Consider the following 20,807-nt stretch of genomic DNA (forward strand, 5'->3'; position numbering starts at 1 on the left):
GCCCAAGGGGTGTCACAAAACTCCTTAGCATGCTGATATTGCTCGGAGATATGCATGTGTGTGCGCGTGCATCTTAAACAGTGTGACCTGATGAGTCTCCAGACACTAATTAGAGAAAGAGAGGCGAGACAAACGCAGGCTATTACCATTCTCAATCACTTTATCTCACACTAGACTCTCTCCTTCCCCTCAGAGCTGACTCTCTCTCTCTCGCTCATATTGTAACAGACAGATAGACAGAATGATGCAAATCCTGCCCTTTCCCAGCAGACAGTCACAAACAAACACACATACGGTTGGAAAGAATAAGCTGTCGTGGAAAATCATGAGCTTCCATTCATGATGTCCTGGCAGCAAACACCTTCTCTCATCACGTTCTCTTCCACACTCGCTCACTGCCCAACTCCAGACATATTTATTTGCTAAATTTGTCTCTCCAACGCAGTCGGGTTTGGTCCTGCTGGGCTCACTGTTACTACAACATCAAAGACTTTTCTTGCTTGGCACACCAGACAACAAACAGACAGCTTGAGAAGGGAGGCGATTGGAGCTTTGAGATCATCCCAGAGGTAACTGACTGTCAGAACAAACATACTCCCAATTTTCTGAATAGCACCTGTCATACAGACTGTAGATGGTTTACTGGTGTTATGATGAATGCATCACGTTCACTCACTGGGGATCTGCTGAATCTTATGGACCACCACAAAGGCATCAGAAAGCCCAATTTTCACTGGATGATTGACAGAGCTGATCTTTGCTATCTGCATTGGGACCTGAAATAAAAGCACATGTTATTTATCTCATCAATCATCGACATGAGGAGGTGTATTTTGACAGATAGAAAGAAAGAAAGAAAGAAAGAAAGAAAGAAAGAAAGAAAGAAAGAAAGAAAGAAAGAAAGAAAGAAAGAAAGAAAGAAAGAAAGAAAGAAAGAAAGAAAGAAAGAAAGAAAGAAAGAAAGAAAGAAATGGAGTGAGTAGAGCAGAAATGGAGAGAGGGAGAGGCCTAATTTAGTTAGGAGGTTTGCGGGCTGAATGAGCTTTGCAATAATCAAATAAATCCCAGCAGCATTTTCAATGCCTTCTGACTAGAGGCTTACAATATTTCTATATATATTTCAGTCATACAAATTTTGATCTTTATTCATAAAATGATTACACATACAATTATTATTATTCTACATACAATTACAAATATACATATAGAAACATATATAATATAAATAGTCAATTTTAAATATTATTTAATTAATGACTAAAGGTGATTCATGTATCTCAAGCACTACGTCACATTTGATTGCACATGATCTGTACTAAAACTGGAAAGTCTTAACCATATCGGTTACAATTCACCTTGACATTACACGGTACCTGACCATGTTTGTAAGTGGCAAATTGAAAAGTGACACAATCACACAAACTCTGATGGAACAGGAAGTAATCACAGAAGAGCCAAGTCACACAGTGAGAGAGACAAATAGAAAACAGGATGAAAGACATATAGAGGATGAAATTAAAAAATATATATCAGACCTCTTTGTAAGCAAAGACAATTCGCCCATCGCTGTGTAATGTGGCCTGGAAGGTGAAACTTCCTTGATTATAAGAATCCTGGAGATGGACGTGATCCCACTGGACAACCAAAGCAGTTCCTGTAAAAAGCACACAAACACATTCAACTAATATTTAATAGTATATTTAATATGAGTATTCTCTACTTATAATACAGGCTCGGTTTCTGTGACTGTAGATCTCTGTAATCAATAGCATCTTGAAAAGATAACCTGATCTATAATGTGACACATTTGATTTATGGCAAGTCAAGGTACAATGTTTTTGATGGTGACAGATTTATATAGGATATTTCTGTAACATTATATATTTCCAATATATATTTATGTCGGATAGGGCACTCTCTGTCCCTCAGTATCTCACAAACACACACAGTCCAGTGCCTCTGTCTCTTACCATTGTCAAAATAGATGACAGTTGAGTTTCTGGAGAGGCTGGGGTCAAAGTTTGCCATAAGTGGAGCGATATATTGAGTGGCTGTCAACATTCGGTGAACCACATCTCCTGTATAGATGAACCCTGAAAAGACACACAATCCAAACCATTAGAATTCATATCCATGCCAACAAAAACATTTAAAATGTGATCTTCAAGATAAGATAAGATAAAATAAGATAAGATAATATAAAATAAAGGCACTCATTTTGTTTATGACTAAAATGTTTTTGGCACCAATGTATGAACATGTGGGTCTCTTTTCTCTAAATCTCTGTGCTCTCCTCCTTTCCCATCTATCCATCCTGGCAAACAGCCCTGGCCTGTCTCCAAAGTGATTAATACTCTAATTAGCCATGTAAAGGCCTCCTTCCATCCCACTCACAAACAGGAAAGAGGACCCTCCAAACACACATACATACTCTAAAATGTGTCTTCAGCATTTGTCTGCTTAAATCAATGCAAATCTTTCCACAGGAATTCAGCCAACCTGGACTATGCTGACCACCTTCACTTTCTGTAAACACAGAGCACTTAAAAACTCATTAAATTCAATGAAAAAATACTGAAACTTCACAATTGTGACAACAGTTTGCCATTGCCAACAAGTACCATGATACTGTCATCTAATTCCATGACTGTACCATTGTACTGTCACAGTACTAAACAACTGTAACAACGACCACTTGACCATTTGATTACTGCCCCAAAGACAACTAAACAACCATTAGGCTTAAACTTTTATTAATATAAGTATAAATAGCAAAAGCAAATAGTGGCAGATACTGCAGTGTATTGTAGTACACTATAAAACATCATGCAATAAAAACATAATTCCAGCTGATATGAGATGGGAATAGGGAGAAGAATGTGTATTTGAATGGGTTGGTTACGTCAAAAGCTAAATTCACTGTCCTTGCTCTCCGCACCACTGTCCCAGCTACCAAAGTTGTTTATTTTTTTGTAATCATGTCTGGCTCAACCAGACAATGGTGGGTGGAGTTAGTGCAAATAGCCTTTGCCAAAAAGATGGGCAATTTGCATAGCTATTTAAATAGAAAATCCAAATGTCATAATTTAGCAAACATTTTCCAGTGCTGTTTATTATTATGTTATTTAGGCAGGAAAAGTACCTCTGATGCAGGAGCACATGATTTTTCGCTCCTGGGAACATGGCTTCACTGAGAAATTTAGATCACTTCTGTGTTTCATCGTTTATAACCACAGAAAGATGACTGATGTAGGGGGAAATTATATGGTGGTTTTCTCACTCCATCTTTCCCCCACTCTCACCGCTTCATCTCAGACACATTCCAGCAGCCAGTGAGTCACATGAACCAAGATCACAATAAAAATCCCCACACATGCCCTCATATCTACAGCATGAACAGTCAGCCGTTATTAAGAACCTCTCACAGCTGATAAACACAGCCTGATCCTCTAGAACACTGTGACTCACAGTCAAGCTCTTATGCCTACAAGCAAAAACCAATCAATTATATATTCCTCTGGAAGCTCATATAAATCATATGTTCTGCTTCAGCCATATAATACTCATATCGCATGGAGACAGGCAGACGCTTTCTTATAACCTAACTGAAAATCATTGGTTGTGCTGCACACATCACGTGGAGGAAGACACTTCACTTACCGCCGGTTGCAACAGTGATCTCTCGCAACAAATGTCCATAAAATGGAAAATCAAAGGAGAGATTGACCCGCTGAGGATGAAAAAAAAGACTAAATTTAGCTTGCAATTATAAAAAGATCTAAACAATAAGCAGAATAAATATAAAATGATGACAGAAGGCCATGATTACAATAAAACATACAGCAAGAGTACATCCAGATGGACCCCATGGACTCATTCTGTGGTCGGCTAAAGCAATCGTAACTCTGCTAATAAATTTGACTTCTGTCCTAAATCTATGGTACGCTTGTCCGCTGTGGTTTCTTTTGTTTGGAAAGTGCAATGTGAGGATATCGCAGTCTGTTCCAGTAATGGGATGGCGACACACAAAAACCTTATCCCATTTCAAAGAAATGTGGTATTTGAGGATCGACACTTGGTCTGTTTCTTTCATAATCTACACAAGCAGACTCGTCCAGAAACAACAGAAACAGGTATAAAGCTCACTATACAAAGTGTTGTTCTAGTAAGGAACATGTACTGTAGGATAAACGGCTGCTAGAAAACAGTTGTTGCTGAACTTGAATCTTGGTCAGTGGAGCTACATATAAGTTGCATTTCAAATGATTTGATTGTAATGAATGAATGAATGCTGTCTTACCGCCGCTTGTCTGTGTGTATTAGACAGGATGCCGTGAATCTTCACCTTCTCCTTGTTCATCTGATCGATATTTACCCATAACTCTTTGCTCATAGGGTCACTGGGGCCATAGGTTTTTGAGGTGTAGTAGTTATGATCTGTGTCTTCCTACAAGGAAATATCAGACAGCCAGTCAGGATAAAGTACATAAGACTTACTGAGAAGAAAATCATACAGGTCTGGAACAGCATGATGGTGTGCAACAAAGACATTTTCACTTTTCAGTGAACTATCCCTTTAATAAACTATGAATAAACACCCTAACACTATCCATATTTGTTTATGGCAGGCTTTTTACAATCAGGGGCCATGAACCCATTCTGATTATTAGATCACAAACAAATACCATTTCAGGTCTTTCAGTATTAAAAACAAAACTAAACACTCTCCCGAAAGAAAATATGAGCACACAGGGGCATGTTTACAATAAACTGAGCCAAACTCTGTTTGTATGTATTTTCAATGCTCACCACATATTTAGGAGGGATACTGAGAGGTTTAATGAACTGAGTGTTGATCAGCCGAGCCTATAGAGGTGTTCCAGCCTCTGCCTGGATATCGTTGTAATATTACAACATAAAAACAGCAAAAGGGTCAACTGAGTTCTTTTAGCCCAGTTTTCCCTCTCCGTTCACCACAACAGACCTGGGTTCAAGACGAGTGATTGAGACACAGGGCTTATACGTGTTTATAGAAGTGTGGATGTACGTGCATCTGTGTGCGAACGTACATATACTTGCGATCAGATGTACATTTTTAATAAATAAACAGGTGTACAGGTTACATCTGCCAAGCAAATGGATGGAAAATCTGAGTGCCAGCAGAAACAACCAATCACTGCTGATTGTTAACAGCATAACACTTTGGACTGGGATAGAAGAAAACGATCAACTCACGAAAAGAAAATCAACTCATGGAAATCGTATCCCTTAATTTACTGACCATTACAAATCATTTTCTACAAGAACCGTCATCAGTGATCCAATTATTAATAACTTGTGGGTTTTTGTGAGTAACAAAAATTACTATTTTGTCTACCAATTAACAAAAAACCCTGATCGCATGACCAAAGCAATAATTGTGACATGATCATTCATGACAGCACTGCGGATGACTTGAGTTTGAGTCCCAACCCAGTCCTGCACCCCTCTCTGCTCTCCTGTCATGATAAAAATAAAAAGGCTATAAATATATATCTTTATACTGTGAGGACACGTGCTTTGTGAGTACAAGACATGATGTTTGATGACCTAATAATCAAAAAGACGAAGACCCACTGGACATGACCCTCTGAGTGTTAATGAAATCCTCCTGGATTGATCTATCGTTGTTTACTGAGCGAGGAAAGGCTGTCTGTAAAACCCTAAGAAGAAAACCCTTGATAAAACCCATAGATGTTTGCAGCATCTTATCAAACACCCTGGCACTCAGGAATTCAGCATGTGACAATGTGAATAATACAATTCTCAGAAAGAAAGAAATGCGTCAGAGTTGAGGAGAGGCAAATATAAGATATGTAATCTCTGACAGTTTAATCTCGTGAAGTGCAAAACCAACAGAGTGACATGCTGAAACTAAAAGTAAAACCTAAAAGCCTAAACTAAAGCCTGAGGGTATGTCATAAAACAGCAATAGACATTCGGGCCTTTGAACACACGCAAAATAAAATAAAAAATGACAGAAGTGTGTGTGAAATAAATGATGCACCTGGTGTATGGGTGTATGCGTGTATGCATGTTTATACAAAAATGCGTTTGTATACAGGAGCTGGTAGGAGTTCAAACACTAAAACTCAATCATACAGACTTTGCAAAACAACATCAAAGGAAACAGCCAGTGGACATAAAAATTTGCAACTACATACAGAATACACTCCCACTGCTTTGAAGAAATAATCATGTGGGAAACTAATTCAATACTGAAAACATGTGCACATAAATCGTCTTGTGATGTTTTTCATATGGATATAATAACCACATTGATCGATGTCCAACATTTTTTTATCAGCCGCTAAGACCAACTCAGACCAGCAAGAATTTCTATGCTGGTTAGTGGAGGTCGAGCTTGTGGACCAGCATGCTGTGCAGTAGCCATGCTGTACACATGTAAAACTTGGGTTGACTTTCTGATAAAGCTGGTTGACATGAAGTCTTGCTGGTTAAAGACAGTTCACTTAAATTTTCTCAAGTCATCATTTACTCTCCCTCATGTAACTCCAAACCTGAATGACTTTCTATCTTCTGAAGGCAAAGATATCATGAAATACTGTATGTTGGTAACCATTTTGGATACCGTTATGTTTCATGGTAAAATGTTTCACAGCAGAAAAAGTCAGGTTATACAGGTTTGGAACGACATGAGGGTGAGTAAATGATGACAGAAACCATCACACCAGCATCTAATTCTAGAAAAGAATGATTGCTGGTGGTGGTCCTTTGAACAGGGATGGCACATAGAAATGTGTTCAAATAAAAAAAAGAAATAAAGTTAAACCAAATCTCAATGAACCAAGAACACTGTTGTAAGAGGAAGTCAAACCCCAGAGCTGAATGACTGACAGCCCGTAACTCTGTGCAGGAAACTTGACAGCCTTTCTATCTGTTTTTATGGTCTCCCATGCTCACCTAGCTGAACTTCCATGCTGGTCTAAATCATGGCTAGTGAAGGTGCTTGACCAAAGGAAGCCTTGTAAGATATCTTGGTCTTTTTAGTGGGATGAACCTGACCTGTAATTGCTAACTCTCTTTCTAATTCCTCTCACAGCAAATAAACTACACATTTTTTATACTCAATTGAGTTCTCCCTCAGAGATTGTGTCTGTGTGTGTGTGTGTGTGTGTGTGTGTGTGTGTGTGTGTGTGTGTGTGTGTGTGTGTGTGTGTGTGTGTGTGTGTGTGTGTGTGTGAGAGAGAGAGAGAGAGAGAGAGAGAGAGAGAGAGAGAGAGAGAGAGAGAGAGAGAGAGAGAGAGAGAGAGAGAGAGAGAGAGAGAGAGAGAGAGAGAGAGAGAGAGAGAGAGAGAGAGCGATAAAGAAACAGTGTGTGTAAAACAAGTTAAAACGTTCATAATAATTCATTACCTGAAGTTACTGCTGAACAAGCCGAACCAAAACCCGAAACCCAAATGCCTGTCACACTCGGGTAGCAGACATCCATTTCATAACTCAAATGTTCTGTCCAATTTTCAAAAGTTTGGGGTAGGTAAGACTTTTTAAAGCTATTTTCAAAGAAGTCTCTTATCCTCACCATGGCTACATATATTTGAGAAAAAAATACAGTAATATTGTAAAATATTATTACAATTTAAAATAAAAAATTAACCATTTTCAATTTTTTCTATTTTAAGTTTTTTAAAGGGTTAGTTCACCCAAAAATAAAAATTCTGTCAACATTTACTCACATTCAAGTCGTTCCAAACCCGTAAGACTTTCATTCATCTTCGGAACACAAATGAAAATAAATATGAACATTGATCAGCGAACATAAACAGAAGCTCAACTGTACTTGCTTGATGCGCGAGAACAAACCTCATTGGTTCTTGAGGAAGCTCAAAAGTGCTGCGTAACACATGAGAACAAACCTCATTGGTTCTTGAGGAAGCTCAAAAGTGCTGCGTAACACATGAGAACAAACCTCATTGGTTCTTGAGGAAGCTCAAAAGTGCTGCGTAACACATGAGAACAAACCTCATTGGTTCTTGAGGAAGCTCAAAAGTGCTGCGTAACACATGAGAACAAACCTCATTGGTTCTCGCACGTCAAGCGAACATGCTTGAGCTTCCATTTATCAGAACTGATGTTTGAGTTGATGAATGTTTATATGTGAATAAAAGCCTAAATTCAATCTGTTCATCAAGTGACCGTGTCTCTTCAGAAAATTTGGACTAAACTGCTCAATTCATATGGATTAGTTTTACGATCTCTTTATGAATTTTTTGAAGCTTCAAACTGATAGTTGCGTGGAGTCGTGACTGTCTATGGAGGGAAAGAAATCTCTCAGATTTCATTAAAAATATCTTCATTTCCGAAGATGAACGAAAGTCTTACGGGTTTGGAACAACATGAGGGTGAGTAATTAATGAAAGAATTTTCATTTTATGGTGAACTATCCCTTTAAGACCACTGTTATTATAGAATGTATCACCTTCATCAGGCTATTCAAGTGACACAATGCGGCCACAATACTGCAGTATGACTGATCTATCAGTTTTATTAAATTTTTCCTTTTTATTTAAAATATTCACTAACTTTTTAACTATATCATGAAACTGATATTATGATTCTCAAATATGTGTTAGTAAATGTATTTTGTTGTTGAAACACCTTTTTAATGGTAATGTACGTTAGTTGATCTATCAAGAATGATGGGCACCACCATGTTAGTTTGCGCTTCAATGCTGAGAATCTGAGCTGTTGGAATTGAAGGCCGTACATTAATCCACTTCTTCCGAAAAACATGAAAGTAAATGGCTGGTGAACTGGTTGAAGAATAGAGTAAACTTTATAGTTACCTACACAATGTGTATCTGATGTGAATAAAACATAGTCAAATGATGTTTGAAAGGATTATTATTGCTGCTTCCATCAACATCAGTATGTATTTTATAAAATACCAATATTTTTTTCTAGTACTTAAATGTATTTGAATGTCTGAAACTTAAAAAAAACATTATGTGTTGGAAAACACTGAACGGTTGTGATATACTGTATGACAGACACTGGCTGGGCATGTACTATGTCCTTAGTCTGTTGAGGGTAAATTCATATTATGTTACAGTTTAAACATTACCATTATTTGGGAGGTGTTATCTGTGTCGTCATCAGCCAGTATTCCAGACAAATCCTGAGACTCAGGCTTCAAGCTGTCTTGACTGGCTTTGTTACTTTCCATTGGAAGCGACTCCAGGAGAAGCCAACGTCTCCTTCTCAGAAGCTCCACTGTGACAACATCGTCCTGTGACCATCCCTGAAGAATTGAATAAGCAGCTCCTGGAACAACACAAAACAAAAAACAAAAGTATAAACATGAGCACATTTTGACATTATATATCATGAGAATCAGTTTCATTGCTCAGTTACATCAAATTTATTACAAAAATCAAGATGTGAGAAATTATGGGAGTATGAATGCTGGAACTGAGGACGACTGGATAGCCAAAATGGGAATCACTACAAACACTTCATAATGTGATTAAGCAGACTAAACAAAAAGAAGGAGAAAAGAAGAAACAAAAAAGAGAGAACAATGAATCACCCTGGAATGTCGGTTAGTGTCCTGCGAACACCAGCCTAATCTAAACTAAAAGTTCAATGCGGTTGTCTGTTCAAGTTTAGTCAAAATCTTGGTATTTTTAGTAGCTGAGGTCGAGAGATTAGAATAGAGCGGGAGAATAAGTTTAGGCCTCATAACTTGTACTGATTTCATCAGATCGCATCCAGAGATGGCTAATCTATGCTTAAGAGATAATGAACGCTTAAATACACAAAAACTTTCTGGAAAATATGCATGCATATACTGTACTTATGTTCACTGCTGCAGTAAGAGGGACAGCAGAAACTAAACTAGCCAGAATGATTGTCAATTCTCTGTCCACAACTCATTATAGGTCGCAGGGTTTGTCCTGTATATAAACACTTCTGATTAGCATGCAGCACCTTCTGTCGCCTGATCTCACGCTCTTCCTCATTTACGTGCTTTGTGCTCTTGTTCCAGAGACACAACATTTAATTAGTTCCTTATCTTATAAGACACACATTCAAGGTAATAAAATATTTAACTTTGAGACAAAGATTGAACATGTTGTGCTAAAAACTCATCTAACAGTGCAAATATGCTTGAAAATAGTTGTGCTGCTTAATATCGTTGTAAAAACCATTATACACGATTCTCTGATGAACAGAAAGTTCAAAAGAGCAGCATTTATTTGAAATAGAAACCTATGTAATATTATAAAAGTCTTCACTGTCAATTCTGAACGATTTAATGCATCTTTGCTGAACAAAAATTACTTTCTTTTAAAAAACTAAACAAAAAGGTCTTACTTTTGGATATTTGCCTTTGTCAGTCAGTCTGAAAACCATTGTCCCTAGTCTATTGAGGTGACAATATCATAATTTTAATAAAGACCCATCTCATATTTCATATTTCAGAGTTATTTTTTTCTCCTATCACCAGGGTATGTTTCATGCTGTACTGTTCCTGTGTCCATATTACAAAGAGTGTCTGAGATTACTAAACTGGCACATATATGATGAAATGTGTTGTTTTCCTGCTTTAAAAATGTCAAACTTTATTGCAGATATCTTCTATAAGAGGAAGCATTCTCAGGCAGATTCACATTGTCTAGTGCCTAACACAATACTCAAGAATGCAATACTCAACTACTTATCTTATTTAAAATAAAAAAAGACCTTCTGAACACAATTTCACCATATTTCCAGTACTCAATCTTGTTTTCCTGCAGTGCAGATGTGTTGCTCTGATAATCCCAGCACACATTTCTTCATTCATGTGAGAGTCTAATCTATTCTCTGTACTGCCAAACAACCCAAGTGAGAATGAAAGGGGGAAAACTGCACAACTTGCTGAACACAGTTTTGTTTCCATGTCATCATGGTCTACTGTTCCTCATTTAAACCCTCAATGTGAGAAAAGATCCTCAGAGCCAAGTCCTTCAGTAAAGCCCATAATACATAAGTCAATGAGGATTTAGAGAGGCGGCTGTCACTGACTTTTATTGTCGCTGAGTGGATATCACTGTCTGCTCGTGACACGCTTTGAAAAGCCACAGCAGCAGGGACAGGATCTCTTTCTCTTGCACTTGCACTTGTGCTTTTTTTTTTTTTGCTGCAAGACTAAATCCAGTCCCACATTTCCCACTCTTTCTCTCGTTCTTTATCTTCTGAGTGGAAGGTATGCCTTTCATTTCAGCTCTTAAGATGTCCATGAATGAATGAATGAATGAATGAATATCAAGCTATACATTCAGATGCTGCGACAAAAACGTTTTTTACAACAAATATTTTCTTAAAAAACTGATAACACTATGAAATTAATCATAAAAACCAATTTGAAACAAACATGAATATTTATATGTATACTGAAGTTAAATGTTCTCAATATAAATTCAAATATTCATATTCTAAGCAAGGAGAGTCGAGAAGGAGGAACTGGTGTGTGTGTGTGTGTGTGTGTTTTATCCATTTGAAGTAGGAATGTGTGTCTTTGTGTGTAAAAGACAGCGAGGAAAGAGAGAAAAGGGGGAGAGAAAACCACTAATGTGAATTTCCCACCAGTCATGTCTAAAACTATCAAAATGACTGATATATTACTCTTAATTAATCTGAGGAGGGCTGTCGGAAAGAGAGAGAAAAAAAAAGAAAAAGGCAAAAAAAAAAAAACTGTTAATAGACCACATGCATTTATCTTGAGTCACTGCTCGGGAAAAAAAGAAAACAATAGTAAAAAAAATTACAAATGAATTAAAGAAAGAAAGAGGTTTGGGGTTATGGGGTTCAAAACCATTCACAGGGCATGTTAAAGTACAAAACCATTACAGAACACTCCAATGTATAGTGCAGACGACTAGCTACTATAGCAACAGAAGTCTAGAGGAGTTTGATTGATCACTCTCTCCAGCCACTATATGAGGCAGACATATAAGAGTGTGTAATTACAGAGGAGGTAAAGCATGCTGGAACAGGTCACCTGAACTCAGGATACACACAAACACGTCTATAGCCTATGTGAGAGAGACTAAGTGTTCACTGCCTAATCAATGACCATACACCATTCATCTTTATTAAACCTAATAGTATACAGTATAGCCTACATAACAATCAAATGTTTGGATTCAGATTTTGGAAAGAAATTAATACTTTTTTCAGCAAGGATACATTAAGTGACAGTAAAGACATTTATAATGTTATAAAAGATTTCTAATTTCAAATTAATGCTGACTTTCTATTAATCAAAGAAACACATGTGCTGCAAATAGGGCTGGGTAAAAAAATATTGATTTCTCGATTTTAATCGATTCTCATTTTTACGAACCCGAACCGATATCGATTAGTCTATCCTGTTTTCAGTTGTTGAATGAGCGGGACATTGTAGGTCGCCTCTCATCCAATAAACCGCAATACGCTTTGTGCTTTGTTACTTTTGATATGAAACAAAGACTCAGATTTCAAATTATGTCAATTTTATTCCGAAATTCAAAAAATAAATAAGTTGTAACATTTGCACTTCTGTCACTTTCAGTGCAACTGTACGAAAATGGTAGGTCCTAAAAAAAACCGTTAAGTGTTCATTTAAGAGAATTTTGCGTGTGTAAAGAATCTTTAAAAAAAATATGAATCTAACTTAATTCTTTTTTTTTATAATTGAGCCAAAACCAAAATGTGTTAGGTTGTGCCCCGCTCTCCCTTAGTTTACAGCATTAGTTAAGAGACTTTGAGAAAATGTACTGTATCTGATATATCAAAAATAATCGATATCGAATCAAATCAAATTGAATCGTAATCCAATAGCAAGCTTCGAATCGAAATCGAATCGAATCGTACAATTTTTGTCAATACCCAGCCCTAGCTGCAAGTACACAACCAAATAGCACAGACCACAATGAAAATATTTCAAGGGGGGCCCAACAAGTGACAAACTTGGCTGGGACATGCTTATTGTTCAATGTCTACTCGTCAGCGTTGTTAAACTGATAAAGATGTTTTCTTAATTTACTTGTGTTTTTTCTATTTGCATGCGTTTTCTTCAGTTGCAGCGTGTTGAGCTCTCTCGGCCACCATAACTTATAGTGGCAGAAAAATCTGTCTCAATGACTCACAAATGGACACTGAGGAGTCACACATACCAGGAGAAATAAATGTCAAGGAAAAATGCCTTTTCTACATTGAATCAGTATGACTGATTGTGTCATGTAATTGAGTGATGTATATGTAGTTGAGTGCAAGACCAGAATGACTTCTAGTTTGTCTAGATGGTAGTTTGCGCACATTATATGGTCTGTGGCTGACAGTAATGACAGAATACAGATGGCTGGCTTTGCCCAAGAGTGATATAAGGTTTCGTTCACTAACCATTCACACAGAGATGTATACTTAACCCAGCTAAACACTGGTCTCCAAACCCATGCTCAAACCACACACACAGCTTCAGACCATCACTTTTAGTACAATGGTATGATGGACAAAATGAAGACAAGTTTAACATCACATCTGTTCATGTAGCTCAACTGTTAAAGGATGGCACTAGCAATTGCAAGGCTATGGGTTTGACTGCCAGGGAACACATACACATGTGATGTGAACACCCCCATTACAGTGCACTGATTATTCGGCAAGTTATGCTTTTTTGACACCAAATTTGTGATTGTGAATGTGATTCATTGGTTTAATCTTAAAACAGAGCTGTGAATCTCCTATTAAACACTAAATACTATATATCAATCACAGTCCATATGAAGCAGTCACATTCATTTATAAATCAGTGCGTTTGTGTGCGCGGCGCATGTTTAATTAAGAGTACTCATCATGTGCTCAACAGCTTTTAATTAATGTCCTCCTCACCACTTAACCTCATTCATCTCCTGCTCTCTCACCGATGTCATTCTCTTGCATTGCTTACTCACACACACCAGTTATGGGGGTTATGCGCAACAAACTTCCCTATTCTGTAAAACAGGTTCTATCACTTCTGGTTTATGTCTTTTGTATGTGCTTCGTGAAATATAGAGCCGTTTTACTCAACCCTAAACCAAACCCTAACCCTAAAAGTACATGTAGTTAATTAATATTACAGAGTACTTATTTTATCAAGTACAATGTAACTACATCATCTTAAAATAAAGTGTATCTGTCCATAGATATTGGCGTCAGTTTGTGCTGCTGTAACACTTTCTCAGACCAGCGGATGCGGTGAGACGAGTTTTCCTCTTTGCTCATGTGATGTTTGGCATAAAGCCTTTTTATCTAAAGCCTTCATTTCCATAGGCCTGCTGCACATCCTGCTAATTTAAAGCGCTAATGAGTAGAAGGTGACATTAGGATCTAAACATGAATCATGTGTATGTGCAGGGGGATGAATGTCATATACCAGCACATAAACACACAAACAGATATTTGTCATTAAAGTTCACAATCATACAGTTTATGCTGAAGTTGTTCTGTAGGCCAATGGTGGATTCATTTGCCACAAGCATTTAATTCTCAGGGACAAGCACTTGGATATTTAGAAATGTCAAAGATATGACCTCAGTATTGAGCCAACACACCTTGTATATCAGTGAAGTAATTTCTGTAATCCCATCTTCACATAAAAGCTTCGGCTGACAGGCAAATGCAATTAACTAAATGAATGCAGAGCTATAAAGGTTTGTTTATCTCAGACAGAAGGACATGCACACGGCTTGGCTGCACCCATACCCAAAACGTAATGTAATGTAATGTAATACAGGGTTGCCAACTTTTGATTACAACTTTTAGTTCAACAATTAATTTTTAATTTCATCTTAATACTGTAAATTATAGTTGTTAGCTGGCTTGGCATGGAACAGATGAGGATGATGGTGTAGAGAACCCAAGTGCAGTTTTATTTACAGTGGTAATAATCCAAAAACATGAAAAACCAAAAACTTGGTCCAAAACAGAACATGAACATGAACTATAAACATGGCTTGAAACACTGACCTGGCACATGGAACATGGAACAGCATAATATACTTCAACACACAATCCACAATCATTGCAAACATTAGGGCTTAAATACAAGACACTGGTAAATCAAATCCCTGCCTTAAAGCCCCACTAGGTAAGATTTCCGTTTTGGTCAAACAACGACCCCTACAGTCGCTGTGGAATACTTGTAATTAACGTTACTGTCGTAAATACCACTCACGCAGCAGTCTGTTCACTCACGGCCTGATCCCCTGTATACCGGTCCCTGTTCAGTCGGATGGAAGCTATAACGAGTGGAAATAAGGTGTGGCCCCTTTAAGAGCTGCGCGCGCCCTGTTGAACTGGCAGTCTGTATTGTATGTGCGCCTCGAACACCCCGTAAGCGGGTTGTTTCTGTTTGATGCTCATTCTTGTCCTATTTTGTCTATCAAGTAATGCTGTGGACGGTAGAACATGTGACAGACAGTTACACGAGTTCGATTGGGGAATAAACACAACGCGTTACAAATCGTCGGACATCGAACAAAGCACAGCTAGCCTCTGAAGATGTCTACTAATCCATCAACAAGAACGCCAGGTGCTTTTTAGCTCACACCAACCAGTGAAAGCTTGTCCGAGTGATGTACAATATAAGCAATATAACGTTATTTACAAGTCCAACAGCATGTGAGGACGTGTTGTGGGAAGTGAGGTAGCCTTTGCCGTAAAGCAGTCGAATTTTGTAGTTCTTTTTGTGCTGCTCGGGTTACTACCCGAAACCCGAAGTTTTAAAGTACGATTAAAAACGATACAGACCCCGTCAGGCTATGGCAGACGTGTCATTCAACCTATTTTAAGTCGATGTACCATCACAAGAGTCTTGGAAATATACTATGAAGGTTGAAAAGTTACCTAGTGCTGCTTTAAGGCCCATTCACACCAAGAACCATAACTATAATGATTATGATAAAGATATAGTTCTAAAAAATTGTTCTAAATATAGTCGAATAGCAGAATCCACACCACAACTATAATAGCACAGAGAAGTGATATAGTTGCAATCACTTTCAGAACGATCTTTTCTTGCTGATGAACAAAACATTGACAGTCAATCAGAATCCATCCTGCTTTATAGAGCTTGAGCGGCAGACGAGCTACGAGAATACTTTTTTGTGCGCAAAAACAAAATCAAAATAACGACTTTATTCAACAATTTATTTTCTTCCCTGTCATTCTCCTACGCTGTTTATGTTGTAGACAGAGAGCAGCGCCTCACTATTGGCCGGCTCCTGCGTCAGCATCACACACACGCTTCGAGCTACTCACGTGTACAGCATCAGCCAAAACGCTGCACTCTGTCTATAACGTAAACAGCGTAGGATAATGTACTCAGTCTCAGTATTGCTTAATGGATCTGTCATCAAATGCTCCATGCTCATCGACTCGGGGCGGAGGGGAATTTTGTAAATTAAACTAAGACTCGTCTCCCTGTTTATAATCTCTCCTCTTCCCTCATTGCCCATTCCCTCTACAGACAAACCAGCTAGTAAAACTCATAGTTCGGATTATATTACGGTTTTCGAGTGATGAATCGTATCAGCAAAAAAAGACTAAAATAAATAAAATTAAAATGGGGGATTTTGTAAGACAAATGTAACTTTGCTTCCCATTTATTACACAATGAACACTTTAAGTACTTTGATAGTACTTTAAGTACCACAGCAAAAACTCCTAACTACTGGTAATAAAGTAAAAAAATTATTAAAGACAAATGAACTGACACAAATAAAGATACTTAAGACATAACCGACTGTATACAAGAATACTTGTCGAGACGGATATTTTGAGATCATTTTGTGAGTGTATGTGTTCAAGCTCAAGAAGTAGCGAAACAGAGCTCGATTATGTAGGTGTCGTGATCGGTGATCGATATCTCTTTTCCCTCTTCTTGCATTTGAATTGTGTAAAAACAAGTGTTTTAAATTGGCAAACACGTGCAAATAATAAACTTTCATTATATAATGCTTAAATACAATTAATCCATGTTGTTTTTATTAAAGGAGTCATAATGTAGAAATTTCACTTTTCCACGAGAATCAATGTATGTTATAATTGCATAATGATTATACACTGGCCGGGAAGCCGATATTTAAAAGTGAAGCGTTTGTTTACCTCGGGGTTTGTAAAATAGGCCACGTGCACGCGCACGAAAAAACGAGATTTTGATTTCTTCCCCTTCTTGACGTCAAGACGGGGGAGGATATACCAAATATGGACACCGCAAACCTATGCCGCGGGAAGCCCGCCCCTCTCCCCCTCAGATTCAGTTTAGTTGACTCAAGAAAGATGGAGAAATCGAGTGCACACCTGAGATGCTCTGTGGGTGACTGCCACAAACAACATGCAAATGTGTTTTATCTACCAAAAACGGACGAAACTATCAGGGAACAGTGGATGAAATTCATTTTTAATGACGCTGTCCCAACAACTCTTTCAAGTGGCGTATCGTTAGGTGTGTGTGCTAAACATTTTACACCGGAATCTTTTACAAATTTGGGGCAGTATCAGGCGAACTTGGCCTCGAAGCTCCGTTTGGGAAAAGGTGCCATCCCAACCATCAGGGACTTGCCAGAAATTGAAAAGGTAAGACTGTGTTTTTATTGCTCTACTGTGGTTAACAAATAGCAGCTAACTGCTAATGCGGCTATTGTATGTAACGTTACCTTCGAGGTAAACACGGGGAATGGACTCTACGAATGCTAGCCACATGAGTGTTGTGCCTGAACGCGTTCATTGAACGATAGTTCATGAACTCGTTCATATTTTGGGCGAACGTGAACTGAACGTACCGCATTACTGCCTGATGAACGTTACTGTAAACTCGTTCATTCTGGTGTCTGTGAACGCCACGCTCTCTCAGTTTAACTTCGTTCAGTAGGATGCCAGATTTCTATAAAGCCTTCCAGGCTAAAACCCACCGTAAACCGCCCTTAATATGTAGCGGAAAAAACACCCAATCTGGCAACACCAGCCACCCGTGTTCGACCTCGTGTTCGATCTCGTTCATCAAAATGAACAAATCTTTTTTCGAGTCATTTCGTTCATTTAAGGGGCTTTAAATGTTACTATTAACTGGCAAATTCCCCGAACACATCCACCTACGCAATCTTGATCATATTCTGAATTAAGAAATCATTATAATGCAGTCAAAAATCGTTTACAGGGAACATAAATAATTACTTAACCTCGAGTCTTTCATGAACGACTCATCACTTACGTTACAAATCAAAACAAAAAGCAGCAAGGAGGCGTCGTATGATCATTTGACGCATATGAAGGTTAAAACTGATAAAATAATTGTCTGTGGGGGCTGTGGTAATCATTTTGAAAAATAATATCTCGCAACAACATGGAAAAAAAGAACTATGAACTAGTTCATTTTTGGAACTGTGAACTTAGTTCAAAATTTTGAGTATATGAACTATGAACTGAACTAGTTCATTTTAAAATTTGTGAACTGAACTTTGAACTAGTTCATGTAGAAAGTGAACTTTCCCAACACACATCTTTCGACTTTGTTTTACACTAGCAGCTACAGTAGTGACGGTACAGGAGTCCATGCTCAGTGGCTAAAACTGTTTAAATGCAAGTATGAAAACAATATACCACTAAACATTATTAGCCAAACTCATGCAAAACATGCAGTTTGAAAATAGCTTTCAGTTAGCTGCGGTGTCAACCCCCCTCCTTCCTGCAACCAATCAACGCGCCCCTCATTTGCATTATTATAATGACCGTCCACGACAGCCAAAACATTGCATCAGATCTCGCGAGACAATAATGCCTTTAGAAATAAGGGTCTGAGGGGCTCTGTGTTGATTTTTTTTCCACTTTTCTTTTTTAGAAGTGCCTAAAATACTATAATAGAGCATTTGGGTATCCAAGGTAACACAACATTATGACTCCTTTAATTATTTGTTCCGAACCATGGGGCCTGGTTCGTACGGATTACGGATCAACTACGATTCTTTGCACCCCCAACAGACATCAGCTTATGGCTGTTAATCAGATCACCGGCCCAGTGAGTTTGGTTAATTGCTGTATGCTGTATGTTTGCAGATATTTAGGAAACATGCTAAGTTCACATACTCGTTTCTCTGAAAAACACTTCTACAGCCAGTTATTTTACACGTTCCGTGTTGTCAGTCAGTTTTTGTTTTGGTCTGTGTGATCTCGCCCACTGCCAGTCTGTAAGTCTCCTCGGCTTTCGTTGTCAATTGCGCTCGTTCTTGTTGCATGTCCTCAAACTGGCAACCCGTGTGAGCATCGAGTCTGAGGAGGAGGGGTCGGGGGAACAACGATCTCTGATATTCTGAATTTAGACTGCAGTATCGATTTCGACCACTAGCTGTCATTCTTACAGACAGCACCTTTAATACTCCTATGCGGCATTTTGAATATTTTGTTCAACCGTTTGGCCTGTCCAACGCCCCGGCCGTCTTCCAAGCACTCGTTGATGACGTCCTGAGAGATATGATCAATAAATTCGTCTTTGTATACCTAGATGACATTTTTTTCTTGCTCATTTCAGGTGCATGTCAGATGAGTGCTACAGCAGCTGTTACAGAATCAGCTGTTTGTGAAGGAGGAAAAGTGTACCTTTCATGATCTGTTGGTTCCATACTTGGGGTCCATCATCTCAGGGGAGGGGATTTGTATGGTGAAGGTAAGAGTTGTCTCTGACTGGCCAGTGCCTGGCTCTCATAAAGTGCTTGCCAATACTTAAGCCTTGCCAATTTTTATAGGTGATTTATTAGGACTTTTAGCCAGGTAGCGGCCCCTCTGACAGCATTAACTTCCACCAAGGCAAAATTTAGCTGGTCTGCTTCTGCCCAGGCGGCTTTTGATGAATTGAAGTCTAGGTTTACTACTAACGGCAGATTCCAGTAGGCAGTTCGTGGTGGAGGTGGTCGTGTCAGAGGTGGGTGTTGAAACAGTTGAAACGTCATGTGTGTCTGGCTTTGGGGGAGTGGCGTCACTGGCTGGAGGGGGCGGTAGATCTATACCTGGTGTGGACCGATCACAGGAACCTGGAATATATTCAGATTTCCATACAGGTTCGCTGTGCTCTGTAGTTCTGGCGCTTCAATTACGTACTGACTTATAGGCCGGACTCTAAAAACAGAAAGCCTGATTGTAACAAAGGTATGTTGTTGAGGAAAGAATGAGTCCCCTCACGGACGACTGCCGCATACACATAAACAAAATACAACGTATAAGTCTAGGCCTGGTCCTCTCTCGTCCTTCACTGTCGTCGCTCCTCCTTTTATGCTTCTGAAGCTCCTCCTTGAGAGATACGAGACCGGTGCAGTGCGCAGGTGGCGCTCATCAATCACGCCTGGCTTTCCACACAGACGCTCTTTCTCTGTGGTTTGGCACCGCCTGACAATGTGCCTCCTCCCGAAACTATCTGGCTTTGGGGCGAGTGGTAGGAGGTGTCGCCTGTTGCGTCAAGGGCTGGGTCAGTCGATTTGCCTGGTGGTGTCCGGCGGCTCTGTTATTTGTGCCTGAGACAGGCCGCACTGCCATCTTGTAGTGGGGTCACTACTCCAAAATAACATGACACCCTGTTGTGAGGAGGTCACTATCAGCCATCCGTCAGCGTTTTTGGTGGCCGGCCATGACTGAGGATATTTGTTGGTTTGTGGGTGCCTGCGAGGTCTGATCTCAAAACAAGTCTTCCAATCAACTTTCACACCCATGGTCACATACTGCCCTGGATTTTGTTACCGGTCTCCCTCCATCCA

General features: G+C 38.9%; 1 protein-coding gene across 1 annotated transcript in view; it reads right to left on the reverse strand.

The window, feature by feature from the left end:
- Positions 1 to 20,807, reverse strand: part of plxdc2b (plexin domain containing 2b) — a 63,981-nt gene that overhangs the window by 23,987 nt on the left and 19,187 nt on the right. The window contains exons 2-7 of the mRNA XM_084403600.1: positions 9,125 to 9,324; positions 4,301 to 4,447; positions 3,661 to 3,730; positions 1,971 to 2,093; positions 1,536 to 1,654; positions 677 to 776 (exon numbers count right to left, since the gene is read on the reverse strand). Of these exons, the coding sequence (XP_084259726.1) occupies positions 677 to 776; positions 1,536 to 1,654; positions 1,971 to 2,093; positions 3,661 to 3,730; positions 4,301 to 4,447; positions 9,125 to 9,324 (759 nt within the window). The remainder of the gene's footprint in view (positions 1 to 676; positions 777 to 1,535; positions 1,655 to 1,970; positions 2,094 to 3,660; positions 3,731 to 4,300; positions 4,448 to 9,124; positions 9,325 to 20,807) is intronic.

This window comes from Rutilus rutilus, assembly GCF_951802725.1.
Source record: "Rutilus rutilus genome assembly, chromosome: 3".
NCBI lineage: Eukaryota > Metazoa > Chordata > Actinopteri > Cypriniformes > Leuciscidae > Rutilus > Rutilus rutilus.